The sequence below is a fragment of the Alosa alosa genome, chromosome 20 (assembly GCF_017589495.1).
Source record: "Alosa alosa isolate M-15738 ecotype Scorff River chromosome 20, AALO_Geno_1.1, whole genome shotgun sequence".
Lineage (NCBI taxonomy): Eukaryota > Metazoa > Chordata > Actinopteri > Clupeiformes > Clupeidae > Alosa > Alosa alosa.
This window is the reverse complement of record NC_063208.1, coordinates 29,695,918-29,708,936: the sequence shown is the minus strand read 5'-3', so window position 1 is coordinate 29,708,936 and position 13,019 is coordinate 29,695,918. Positions and strand designations below refer to the sequence as shown.

Below are 13,019 nucleotides of genomic sequence, written 5' to 3'. Positions count from 1 at the left end.
TATTTATCAGATCAGTTTTAATCTATTTTGTATGTGACAATATACTGTATATTCATCTCTCCTTTTCAAGCTGTATGTTCAACCACTTTTGATTGGCTGTCAGTTTGGACGGCACATGACCACCTTGGCCCTTATGTAGTGTTACCACTGTTGCATATTGCGTACTGTACTAACATTTCCAGTGATTTTTGTCTTTAAGTAGGACAGTGCTCCTGTGCATTGCCTTCCCTTTACATGTGTCACTTTTTATGCATTTGAATCCTTATACAATGCAGTTTCACAATTTAAACCATATACAGTATAGTTTATCCACATACATAAAAACATGAAGTTACCTCAGTGCGTTAAGCAGGCCCTCTACACTATTTGAAGGCTGCTCTTTCAACACCTTGATGCAGCCCTTCATCTGCAGAGAAAGTTCATTTACATTTGCAAAGAGATTTCAGTTTTGATAGCCATGTCTTTTGCTGTTCTTAAGTCAAACACTTCATCACAACGTAACCCTGTAACAAAAGTCAGTGGGAACAGAGTTGTATATCCTTCAGAAGTATAGTAAGCCAATGTTGTTTTTATAGAAGCTATTTTAATCATCTTACAGTTTTAGAATGTTTCACAAAAATCCTATCACCTAATTTCAGCAGTGTATACACACTACACAGCCAGGTGAGTACTAGTTTAAAGCAAGGAGCACATGTTGACACTACATGCTTAAGTGGGACAAGTGTGTAGAAATTAATAAATGAAATTTAACATTCATAGAATCACTTGTACAGAAAGCTCGTAACCATAAGGACAGTTGTTGGGAAACCAGCCCAGATGTCTCAAGATCATATTAATGACTAACACAAGCACCCAGGGGTTTAAGGCCGTATTATGCAAATGTTTTAGCAGTCTAAAAACAGGAGATTAATTTGTACTCTTTACTTGTGTACTTCATAGTTTTGATTTGAAGACACACATATTCAAATGTGCAAGAAAACCAACATTGATACTCTGCATGTGTGTGTGTGTGTGTGTGTGTATATATATATATATATATATATATATATATATTTATTTTTTTTTAAGAAGGAGGTATCTCTTACATCAATCTTGGAGGTCTTAGCGAAGGCGCCCACTGGATGGACGTGGTCATAAAGAATGATGACGCCCACCATAACCCGCATGCAGAAGAGCATGGTGTCTGTGTTGGTAAAGCGGCATCGATACTCACTACACACACACACACATACACAATCCATAACAGACAGAGTAGAGCACACATGTTAGTACATGATACTAGCATTGTTCTAAGCACACTGTCAGATTACGGTAACACTTTATTTTAATGTGTCGCTGTTACAGTGTACCTACCTAATTAGGGACAGTGGTACAACCTGTGTAACAACATGTACTATCAGGTACTATCATTGTACTTGCATTATGTATTTGTGGGTACCTACATATAGTTGTTACATTGTAATACTGAGTGCTTTTACAAAACTTTGCCAATTTGTCTAAATTTTCATCAGAGGCAAAGAGCTGACCTGAGACCTGCTGGATGGGGTAAATCTGGTCATGATGGATATACAAACCATTCTTAGCTCCAACCTGTGCTGCTACAACCTTGTTACTCTTTGATGTTATGTCTTCGATGTCTTGGAGCAGGTCTACTAATTCACATGTACTGTGTGGTGTAACAGCAGACATGTTTCAACACATCAATTACAGGATGCATGACATCATTGACAGGATGTATATAATATGTATGTACTTAACTGGTAATGTAAGTACTTAACTGGTACACTTTATTTTAATGGGTTTATTCCACTGTATCAAAATAGTAATAAATGTGTACCAACACAGTTGATACATGTACTACAGTATGTAGGGTAATGGCAGACATGTTCCAAGACACCAATGACACAACATACATGTAATATGTAATTGTAAGTACTTAACTGGTACACTTCATTTTAATGGCTTTGTGCCACTGTATCAAAGAGCAATAACCAACACAGTTGATATTAGACTATGTAGTGAATTAGTAGACCTGTTCCAAGACATCGAAGACACAACACAACATACATGTCATATGTACATGTAAGTAATTAACTGGTACACTTAATAGGTTTATTCCACTGTATCAAAGAGTAACAAGGTTGTAGCAGCACAGCTGTTACATGTACACTGACGACAATGAGGCCTTGACTGGAGCTAAGAATGATTTGTATATCAAATCTATCATGACCAGATTTACCCCATCCAGCAGGTCTCAGGTCAGCTCTTTGCCTCTGATGAAAATTTAGACAAATTGGCAAAGTTTTGTAAAAGCACTCAGTATTACAATGTAACAACTATATGTAGGTACCCACCAATACATAATGCAAGTACAATGATAGTACCTGATAGTACATGTTGTTACACAGGTTGTACCACTGTACCTAATTAGGTAGGTACACTGTAACAGCGACACATTAAAATAAAGTGTTACCGTGATGGACAATGAATGGATGCTGGATTCTTTTAAAATTAGCTTTTAAACCTGTTGTTGTATGCTCTGATATACAGATTACATTCATCAGCATGTGGGGCATTGTAGCTCCACAATTTGATATTGAGGATATACACCAAAGAGAAGGAAAAAGTGGGTGGAAATACGCACGGAGTCTCCAACATGACACGACACACACATGCCATAGTGCTCAGGCAATCTGTTGTGTCTTCAATGGGCAGTGTCTTGTTCTGAAACAAAAAGTACACAGTATACTGTGACCATTGTATTGATAACCTCTAAAATCTAACCCACAACTTTTTTTCTGGCTGTATGCTAGCCCGGCTCATTAGGCACTACACACTATCACCGTCCTAACAGACACACTATGTTAGGTGTGTCTGTTAGATGTGTCTAGGAGATGTGTTAGGGGAGTTACTCTCAGAAGACTTGGGTCTTCTACTTTTGAAGATAGACAGGGATGCTCCTGCTCTGGTAGTACTTGATAGCTCATTCCATCATTGAGAAAAGTTTTCAGACCCTTTCAAGTTTTCCACATTTTGGCTACACAGAATACCACAATAATCCACAAAAACTGTTTTGTAAATTTATAAAAAAAAAAAAAAAAGATTGACATATCCCTTTACACAAGTATTCATAGGCATAGGCTCTTCCATGCAAAGGTCATCCTTACCATGGAAAAAAAAGTTGTGCATATGCAAATAGAACTGTTGTTAAAATCTTCATTTAGGTCTATATTTTATTGTTTGTAACTGATCTGATTGAATTTGATGGAGAATTACACTCTTTTTACATCATTAATATGGTGTGCAACCATACAGAAACAACATTTTTCACATGGTAATATTATACATATTTGAAAAGTGGATAAATGGACCCAAGGTTCAAACAAATTGTGCCATTTGACAAATTCCAGATTGACAAGGGAATGGTAGAGCAATGTCTATGCTCATCTTGCCTTTAAGTGCACAACTCCTTACATTTGTAAGGCTTTTGTTTTTAAGTCAGCAAGTTCCATGGCCATGTCACATCCATAACGTTTTATAGGAAAAGTTTATGCTACACATACAGTGTTGATGCGACAATGTCCATAGTGTCTGTGCAAAGCTGATTGATATCAATGTAAAGTGTGATGACCAAATTGTGCCCCTTTCTTGCTTTTAAAACCTTTAATGGTGCGTTATGGATGTGACGTTATGGATGTTACATAATGTGAATTTACAAGACTGGAGACTTTATTATACCTCAAAGCCTATAAAACGTCTGTTCTGGTGGCATGTCAGTTTCAAGGCATTTCACCTTAGTGTTTACAATTGACATTTCAAAGATTATTAGGTTGATCAAAACCACAGGGAGGCCTTGCCTAACCATTAGCAAAACAAATATAATATTAAAATACCTCCAGTGATTAGCCTAGCCATAGCCTATTTTCAAGTGGCCTAATAGCGAAAATCTGAGCGATTATCTTCCTGTAACTGTCATACTGTTGTTGTACAGTAACTGGATTATCGTGTTAGCTGGTGAAGATGGCTGACTTTGCAGCTGGAGTTAACATAGCAACCTCCTTTTTTGTTGCAGATCTGTTCAGCCTGCCGCTCACGCCTGCTTAACACAGTTTAATTTTAAATGTGACGCCGATATGCCAGCATTTGAAGTGTCAGGTCCTCTGTAGCTAATACCCACAGAGTAACATAAGTAACGGCAGCAATAAACTAGATGTACCGCATAGCGGTACAAAATATGACCGCCTCTCAGTCCTGCATATTCTCTTCAGCAAAAATAAATCACGCTTTGTCAATTTGTCTCCATTTCCTACTCCTGCAACTCATGTGCATGTAAATGAGTGTGTGCATATGTGAGTTTGCTTTTGTTTATAAGTGTGTGTGTGTGTGTGTCTGTGTGTGTGCATGTGTGTGTGCTTGCCTGTCTGTGTGCGACTGTGTGTGTGTGTGTGTGTGTGTGTGTGCACATGTACTTTATGTGTGCAAATCACAAATGAGTGGGTATGGGTTAGGTTGATGCGGGCTCTTGAGACTAACATACTGTAAATATTTTGTCATCTTGGGTGCAACGGTTCAGGTAGGGCTAGTTATTTAAGAGAGTGGCCACCAAGTTTCATGTTCCCTGGTGTTTCAGTAACCGGGGAATCACTGACCAAAATTGATGACGGTAAAAGAAAAAAATAAATGTATTTTTTATATTTTAAATTACTTGTTGTCCTGATTCTTCCTGTGTCTTCCTGTGTGTTCTTCCTGTTAGTGGGCACTGAGGAAGCAATAATTTCATCGCTAGTTTTTCATGATTACTATTTCAATTGTTTCATATCAAAATTCACTACTTAATTACGTGTTTTATGTAGTTTGTCGAGGACTGGTTCAGACACGTCACTTCCATTACGCCAGTTTTTCCTACATAATGCATTACGAAAATGACGCATAGTTACAAAAACACACTTTTTGTGTTCATTCAAGTCTCCTTCATGCTACATATATCATAGTTTCGCAGTTTCCTTCAAAATTCACAGAGTTTGTAGAAAACCTGTAATCTCTCACAAAAGTGTGTCCATTTCATGTCACATCCATAACGCTGATAAAATGCCTTGTATTCTTAGGATGAAATTGATTAAATGAAATTTGAGGATTTCTCAGTATTCAGGACAGAGGTTGCATTAAAAGTTATGCAAATTAATTCACTGATACTAATTTTGCCCCCACTCTAAGGCATTTTGTTTACCAATATGAGTCCAATTGTCACATCCATAACGCTGGAACTGCCCCATACCCTTTGTTATGATGCTTGCAATAGAGTACCAAAGTGACATTCCGTTTCCATGACTTTAATATCTAATTCTTTAATAGCAATATCTTTTTCTTCAACTTTTTCATTTTCCCCTTCAGCACCTGAGAAGTGTTGCCTGTAACGTTTCCGGGAAGTGACCTAGCGATACCTAGCGAGACTGCTACCTAGTGATAAACCCACGAAAAGAAATGGCCTGGTTTTGACCTGACGTGTATGCGTTACACATTCGACCCAAAGCGGCAACCATCAAAAGCTGAGTTATGATAAAATGTCCAGATTGTGTGTTTTCATGAGTTTTCGATCATCTATTTCAGTTCTATTCATCATAAGAGTTCCCAAAATTACACATAAGGTGTGTTAGAGTGTCTATTTTCGTAATTTAAGAAAAAAGCCAAAAAATGCAATATTGCGTTTTTGGCACTCAAGGTGTTAAGAAAACAGACTCGCCGTGAAATGCATAATGCACTCTGGTGCATCCTACTTATATCAATGGTCCTTGAGATGCTTCTAGAACTTGATTGGAGTCCGCCTGTGCCTACATGAATTTATTGGACATTATTAGGAGAGGCACACATCTTTCTATATAAGGTCTCACAATTGATGGTGTACAGTATGTCATAGTGAAAACCAAGCCAGGAGGTTGAGAGAATTGTCCATAGACCTGCGAGACAAGATTGTGTCAAGACACAGATCTGGGGAAGGATACAAAAACATTTCTGCAGCACTGAAAGTGCCCAGAGCACAGTAGCCTCCAACATTCTCAAATGGAAAAGTTTGGAACAACCAACAGTCTTCCTAGATCTGGCCTCACAGCCAAACTGAGTAATCCAGGACAAAGGGCCTTGGTCAGACAGGTAACCAAGGATCCAATGATCACTATGAATGATAACATGGGAGAATCCTTACAGAATGACAACCATCAATGCAGCTCAGTGCCTGGTTTCTACCACACATGCCATTGAGAATTGTGGCCAAATAGTTCAATCTTTGTTTCATCAGACCCAAGGAGTTTGCTTCTCATGGTCTGAGAGTCGTTCAGGTGCTTTTTGGCAAACTCCCGGCAAAAAATGGCTTCCGTCTGGCAACTCTAACATAAAGGCCTGATTGGTGGAGTGCTGCACTGATGGTTGTCCTTCTGTAGGCTGTAAGAGTCTGAAACATAAAATGTAGAAAACTTTCTGGGTGCACTGTAAATGAGAATAATCTAGATTACTGTGTGTATACGGTACTGCCTGACATTCATTGGAGGAACACAGCAACTGAGGGGGAGCATAATCCTTCATGATGGCATTAAGATACGTGGGAGCAGACTCTGCGCCAAGTGCACCAAGTATCAGGATGTCTGAGTCTAACAGGAGACTCAATCTCACCTCCGACACAAACTTGGTTGTGGCATTGCTCAGCGTCTTCAGCATGGGTGTAGCTTCAGCATAAAACAGGGACATTCGATTGGCCATCTCATTGTTCACCTCATTCTCAGCCTCCAGCTGTCAGACATTTATAACAATAATTGCAAGATCAACTCACATGTTAGAATATAGTATAGAATTCACACATTAGATCTTAGGCTTGCACTGCTTAATGAGGACCAAAGCTGTATGAACTGTATGAGCTAGTCATCATAATATTATCATTGTTATGGAAAATTGTCTTGGATCTCAACATGCTTATCACAAAGACACATCTGTCAGGGTTAGAGTTTTCTGCAGTCCCCATCAGATCAGATCTCTGTTATTCTATGCCAATTACTCAGCACACCTGTTGATTGTTTAGTCGGTTCCTACTGATGGTCCTCCTGTAGTAGCTGAAGTCATTCTGAATGGCAGGATTTGTCATCTGTAAGAGGGATTTAAAAATGTAAACATTTTTTTTCACAACTAAAACTGTTATCCTCTATGAGTTTTGAAATATAGATGAAAGTTTTATTGATAGGATGTGTGTAACAATGTCATCTTCACCAACTTTGGCTAAAGCGATTCAGTGGTCCTGTCTACTAATCAGTCTGATCTTTGACTACCTGATTCAAACTTTAGATGATTCTTTCTTTGTGCTGAAAGAAAGATCCACTAATTTGAAAATCACTCAACTGGATGTGTGTGTATGTATTTTGATATTTCTATACTATCCTCCTCTTTCCTGTAGTCTTCTGGCTCTGTTGTCTGTTGTGTGCATGCTAAGTCTACAGTATATGTGTGTTTTTTCTGCTCACCTTGAGCTCATCAAAGCTGAGAGTGAAATGGAGGATCTCGGCGAACTGCTTTGCCAGTGCCTGCTCCCGCTCTAGATGCTGCATAGGGGCATATGGTGGACTTGTGAGTGCCTCCAACAGGCTGCGTAACGCATTCTCTGTGTGAACCATGAAACAGAAGAAACAGCCTCAGTTATCAAGTCACTGCTTTAAAGGTACACTATGCAGGTTTAGGTATTTTGGGCGACTGTAGAGCTCCCTCTAGAGTCGCAATATATTTATATTTTATTCTCCTGTTGTAAAAGCAAACTTCTCGTGATTTATCCCCCCTGTACACAATGACAATGCTTTTGTTGTGGAGGTGAAGGATTAACAGGCAAAAACTCCAAAGAGCTATATTTACTGACAAGGTAATGTTTCACAATGGCCGTTTTTGAAGTTGCATGGCTGGTTTTCTCGGTAGAGAGTCGCTACACCTCTGCTGTATACTGTAATTATGCTACAGTAGGTGAACAATTTGCCTATTATAAGTTCGTTTACCATCAAATTGGCTTCGTAAAGGTGAAAATCGTGCATAGTGTACCTTCAGCACTCCAATGGCCTAGCACTCCTCTGAAATATTTTATATGTGATTGTGATCCGGGGTGAAACTAATTTTAAATTCTTGCCCTTACTTCTACCACAACCTTTATTGCATCATATTGTTCTCCTCTCCTCTGTATATCTGCCAACTTTTTAATTAAGCTTGGAGTGAGATTTGGTATAGGTGAACAACTTTCAACACACCTACACAGGCCACATTATTTTATTATTAGCCGATGTGTAGAACATTTACCAGGACCTGTTATTTGGCTCACTTTCACTCTCTCTTCTTTCCCTGCCTTCTTTGGAAGGCCCCCTGCCTATCCTCTCCTAAGTTCTCATGTCTTCCTTATTTTTATATTCATGTTCATAAAAAATATAAGAAAAATCCACACACTCTAGTCTGTGCAAAAAAGGTTTTTACTTTGAATCTGCACGTGGTACAGTAGATTTGTATGTACGGTGTCCTTGAGTGCCAAGAAAGGCGCCTTTAAATAAAATGTATTATTATTATTATTATCCCTCTACCTGTCTGGTCTGTGGTCTGCCGACTGACCGACAGATGAGCAGTGTCTTTCACTTTATTACTAATGTTCAGGTTCATGAAAAATGTATTGCTAATAGACTATATAGTATTCATTTAGTAAAAACTAAACAAGGCATTCCCTAATTTCTTTAATTTAGGCCTAGTTTCTTTTTTGCATGGGTTGATTGTACGTTTCCAAGTTACTTTGTTTCTGTCTGTCTGTCACTATTTTCTCCATATAAATGATGATAGCCTTCATCGTATAGAAGGTAATGTAACAAACGGTGTGGTGCATTCCTTAATTAGTTTAATAGTTTGATTATTGTTTGATAAATAATATAAATAAATAAACACTGTTGCACTTTCGTTTCTGAGACATAGTCAGATGCACTTATAGAAAGTAACCTATACATAGCTGTAAGCATGTTTTAAATCCATCTTATACCTTCCTTAAAGCATGCATCTCGTTATATGTTTAATTTAAAGGTCACGTACATTGGAGGAAGCTTAGACGAAAAGTTACTGTGAAAAAATCCCCTGAGACAGGTGATTAGAGATTGATGATGTCATTTTAGAATGACACCCCATCTGTTAACATTGAGTGTATTTGACTAAGAGCACACAATGAAAAACTGAAACCCCAACCATAGAGAACACAACATTTATTTATCTGCTGTAGAAACAGTTTCTCACTGATTGGATGAATGCACTATCCATTTTTTTAACACAAAGAAAGGCTGCTTTCACATAGCCTGATCAGAGAAGGTTCATTAAAGGTTCTCTAAGCACGGTTGGGTGACTGCAACAGAACAACTGCTTTGACTACAACAGAAACTGCTTTTCTCTCTTTGAGAATGTTTACGATGTCAAAATGCACCAAATTCGTGTTACATGCAAGGATGATCATGCAGCAGCATCTAACTTGAACGCTACTTACTCTAATTAATTGGGAAACGCATCTTGAGTGCGCACCAGAGAGAGAGAGATAGGCTGGCAGGTTCCAGGTGTTGATAATATGAAACTTATAACAGCTTGTAACAACTTAATATTATGCATAGTATTGTTCATATTGTGTTATCAATGTGGCACAAGGAAACAAGGCTAGAGTTTATGGATTAGCCTTGTATCTTACAAGAGCTGGTGAAAGGGTTTTATGAGAAAGCTTAGACTGAGCAACCTTAAAAAGTGACAATGCACCATATAGCCAATTTCAACAGCATACAATTAGAAGCACATATATATATATATATATATATATATATATATATATATATATATATATATATATATATTTCACATTCATTCATTCATTCATTCTATTTTATTTTATTTTATTTTTTTTTTTTTTTTTTTTTGGGTCACAGATTTTCACAAATCGGATGTGGCAACCCTCCCCTCCCGTGCAACTGAAATTGTCATATTGTCATGAATGCGCATCTCGTTGGTGATCATGGACCAGGCTGCGTAACAAAACTTGAGAAAAGAGTGTTGTTGTGTCTTCTGCTTTGTTGTGGTTTCATTTTTACTGTTGTGTTTTGTGAATTGCATTTCATTTTTTATTTGTTGTTATGTCTCCCATTTGTTGTGTTGTGCACTTCAGGGCCACTGTAGATGGGCCTCAATAACGGCCTCAATAGCTGTTTCTACAGAGCTGACACTGTTGTCATGGTGACGTCTACAAAAATATCAGTAGTAAGGAAGTGAGGCAAGGTATCTCTTGTTAGCTCAGAACTACCTGTTCTAATCTGCTACTAAATATTACTTCTGATACCACCTTCTCTCTCTCTCTCTCTCTCTCTCTCTGTGTGTGTGTGTGTGTGTGTGTGTGTGTGTGTGTGTATGTGTGCGCATAACTTCTTGTGAAGGTCATTTGTGATATATTAACACTGCACTGATAAGTCGCTGAAGAGCAGGGGAAATATGGCTTTCTACTTACCTAGACGGAGGGAGAACTCATAGAAGCGTTTCAGTTTAGCGACCAGAGGACAGACCGCATTCCAGGCCTTCTCCTGCAGCTGTAAGTCACCTGGATTCTGAATGGCCTGAGACAGAGAGAGATGAAGAGATCAAAGTTAAGGATCCTTGAGAGAGAAGAAAGGGGAACAAAAGAAAGAACTGAGTGGTAGAAAGAGGGTAAAAGAAGGAATTAAAATGTGGTGCTGATGTGATTCTGCCTAAGTGAGTTTTTAGCCTTTTCTCTTTACTTCTCACATTCATCTGTCCATCCCTCTCAGTCTTTGGTCTAATACAGACAGCTCATGCATAACTGAATAAACCACATAACCAACCATAAACACATGTGAAACATGGCCAGTGAAAAAGGAAACCACAAATAAGAGACCTCATGAAATAAAACCAGTTAGCTGTGATGTGTGTACAGTAGTTGTCCTAGTCCCCCTTTAGTCACTTCCACACTGTAAGTTTGGTGAGATCTGTAGAAGAAGTACTGTCTAACAACATAACCAGTTATAATGTGGAGTAGACTAACACGTCCCATCAGGATTTTCCCAGGGTTTGTTGTGACCAAAAATAACTGCTTTTCCAGCTAGGATTCTCAAAACTTATTGGTAAGATTTAATTTCCTATGTTCCTATGTCAGTTGCAATACGATTTTGAACCAAACATTTGTGATATTGCATTCAATTCCTGTTAAAACATGCTTCATGGGAACACGTTTGCAATTTTGGAGCATGGCAGTCCGTGGAAAAAATAGCCCCACATTTAGGCATAGGGCTTAAATCTATCCTGAAATATTAAATATTTGGACATTACTAGCAAAATGCTAGCATAGACATATACATCGGCATATTCTGCTGCTCTTGTACTGTTCATAGTACTGCACATACACTTTACTACTCTTATAATGTTACCAAAGATCCTTGATTACTAGCTCCGCTTGAACCATCTCTGATGTTACTGTTACTACACTGTACATATATGTAGGCCCTGAATAGGCTCTATCCATATTTATTCTGTTTTTTATATATTACTGTTAATACATTGCACATACTTTTATTTAATTTACATTACTGTAAACCATACCACTTTCTTAATACTACTGCACTATACAGTATGTCTTATACTGTTTACTGCCCCATCTGTCTATACTATGTAGAAGTGGATAGATAGATAGATAGATGGATAGATACTTTATTGATCCTCAAGGGGAAATTCAAGGGTCTCGGTAGCATACAGACATAACACACAACATGCACTTACAGCAGAAGTGGTAAACATAAGTGTAAGTAAACATATAACTAAACTCCACTGTACAATAAAGACAGTAGAAGATAAGACAGATAAGAAAACTAACAAAACTAAATACACTATATAAGTTAAATTAAGAAAGACCAATGTGCTTGAGGGTGATCAAGCATAAGACGCTTGTAGTGACAGGGCCAGGACTGGTGTGATGTGCTAAAGGGAGTGAGTGTCATGGTGAAGGTGCAAACAGTAGTCCAGCCATAGTCCTTAGTTATGTGTGCCTGGCAAGGTGCTCAAGAGAGTGAGTGTCATGGTGAAGGTGCAAAAAGTAGTCCAACAGTGCAAGAGTAAGGTCTAGAGACCAGCATAAATAATATAGACAAATAGGGGAGTAAAGTGTAATGTAAAGTGTAACAAGGTAAAATAAAAAACTATTTCAGTGCAAGAACAGGTTGAGGTAATAGGGTTATAGCCATTCATTCATTCAGTATTGTATCAGAAGCCTGACCGCAGCCATTGATCATGTGTGCTAATATAGCATGAAAAAAACAGTGTAGCAGTAAAACAGTAGAGAAAACATTAGGCTGTGTACAATAGTAGAACAGTAGTAAAACAGTAGTAAGCAGTAGTGGGCAGTCAGTACTCAAAAAACATGGACGTAGAGAGGCAGACAGACTAAGCAGAGAAGTCTATCTCTCCTCTTCCCTTTAGTGAGGCATTGAACAGTTCAATGGCCCTAGGAACAAATGACTTCCTCAGCCTTTCAGTTGTGCATGGCAGTGAGTGAAGTCTCCAGCTGATCAAGCTCTTTTGGTTTTTTGATTGTGCTGTAGAGAGATGACATTCATTGTCCAAGATGTTGATCAGTTTGTTTAGGGTCTTTTTGTCAGATATTGAAGTGATGCACTCCAGTTCAGCTCCCACTACAGAGCCAGCCTTCCTTACCAGCCTGTCAAGTCGCCCAGCATCCTTCTTCTTTGTGCTTCCTCCCCAGCATATTACTGCATAGAAGAGGGCGCTGGCCACAACAGACTGATAGAACATCCTGAGGAGCTTGCTGCACACATTGAAGGACCGCAGCCTCCTCAGGAAGTACAGCCTGCTCTGACCTTTCTTGTAGAGTGCATCAGTGTTGGTTGACCAGTCCAGTTTATTGTCCAGGTGGAGACCCAGATACTTGTAGGTGCTTACCACCTCCACATTGACCCCATCAATGTGGACTGGTA

The 13,019-nt window shown here is 38.6% G+C and overlaps 2 protein-coding genes across 4 annotated transcripts in view; one reads left to right on the top strand and one right to left on the bottom strand.

The window, feature by feature from the left end:
- trit1 (tRNA isopentenyltransferase 1) overlaps positions 1-1,140 on the top strand; it is a 45,773-nt gene extending 44,633 nt beyond the window's left edge. The window contains exon 12 of the mRNA XM_048229016.1: positions 1,069-1,140. The gene's annotated coding sequence lies outside the window, so the exon portion shown is untranslated. The remainder of the gene's footprint in view (positions 1-1,068) is intronic.
- The window catches only part of fam49al (family with sequence similarity 49 member A, like), a 46,174-nt gene that overhangs the window by 2,126 nt on the left and 31,029 nt on the right, over positions 1-13,019 (bottom strand). For all 3 annotated transcript variants that reach the window (XM_048229020.1, XM_048229019.1, XM_048229018.1), the window contains 7 exons: positions 10,526-10,631; positions 7,503-7,639; positions 7,052-7,129; positions 6,664-6,780; positions 2,645-2,724; positions 1,086-1,212; positions 336-406 (listed from right to left, as the gene is read on the bottom strand). In XM_048229020.1, the coding sequence (XP_048084977.1) occupies positions 336-406; positions 1,086-1,212; positions 2,645-2,724; positions 6,664-6,780; positions 7,052-7,129; positions 7,503-7,639; positions 10,526-10,631 (716 nt within the window). The remainder of the gene's footprint in view (positions 1-335; positions 407-1,085; positions 1,213-2,644; positions 2,725-6,663; positions 6,781-7,051; positions 7,130-7,502; positions 7,640-10,525; positions 10,632-13,019) is intronic.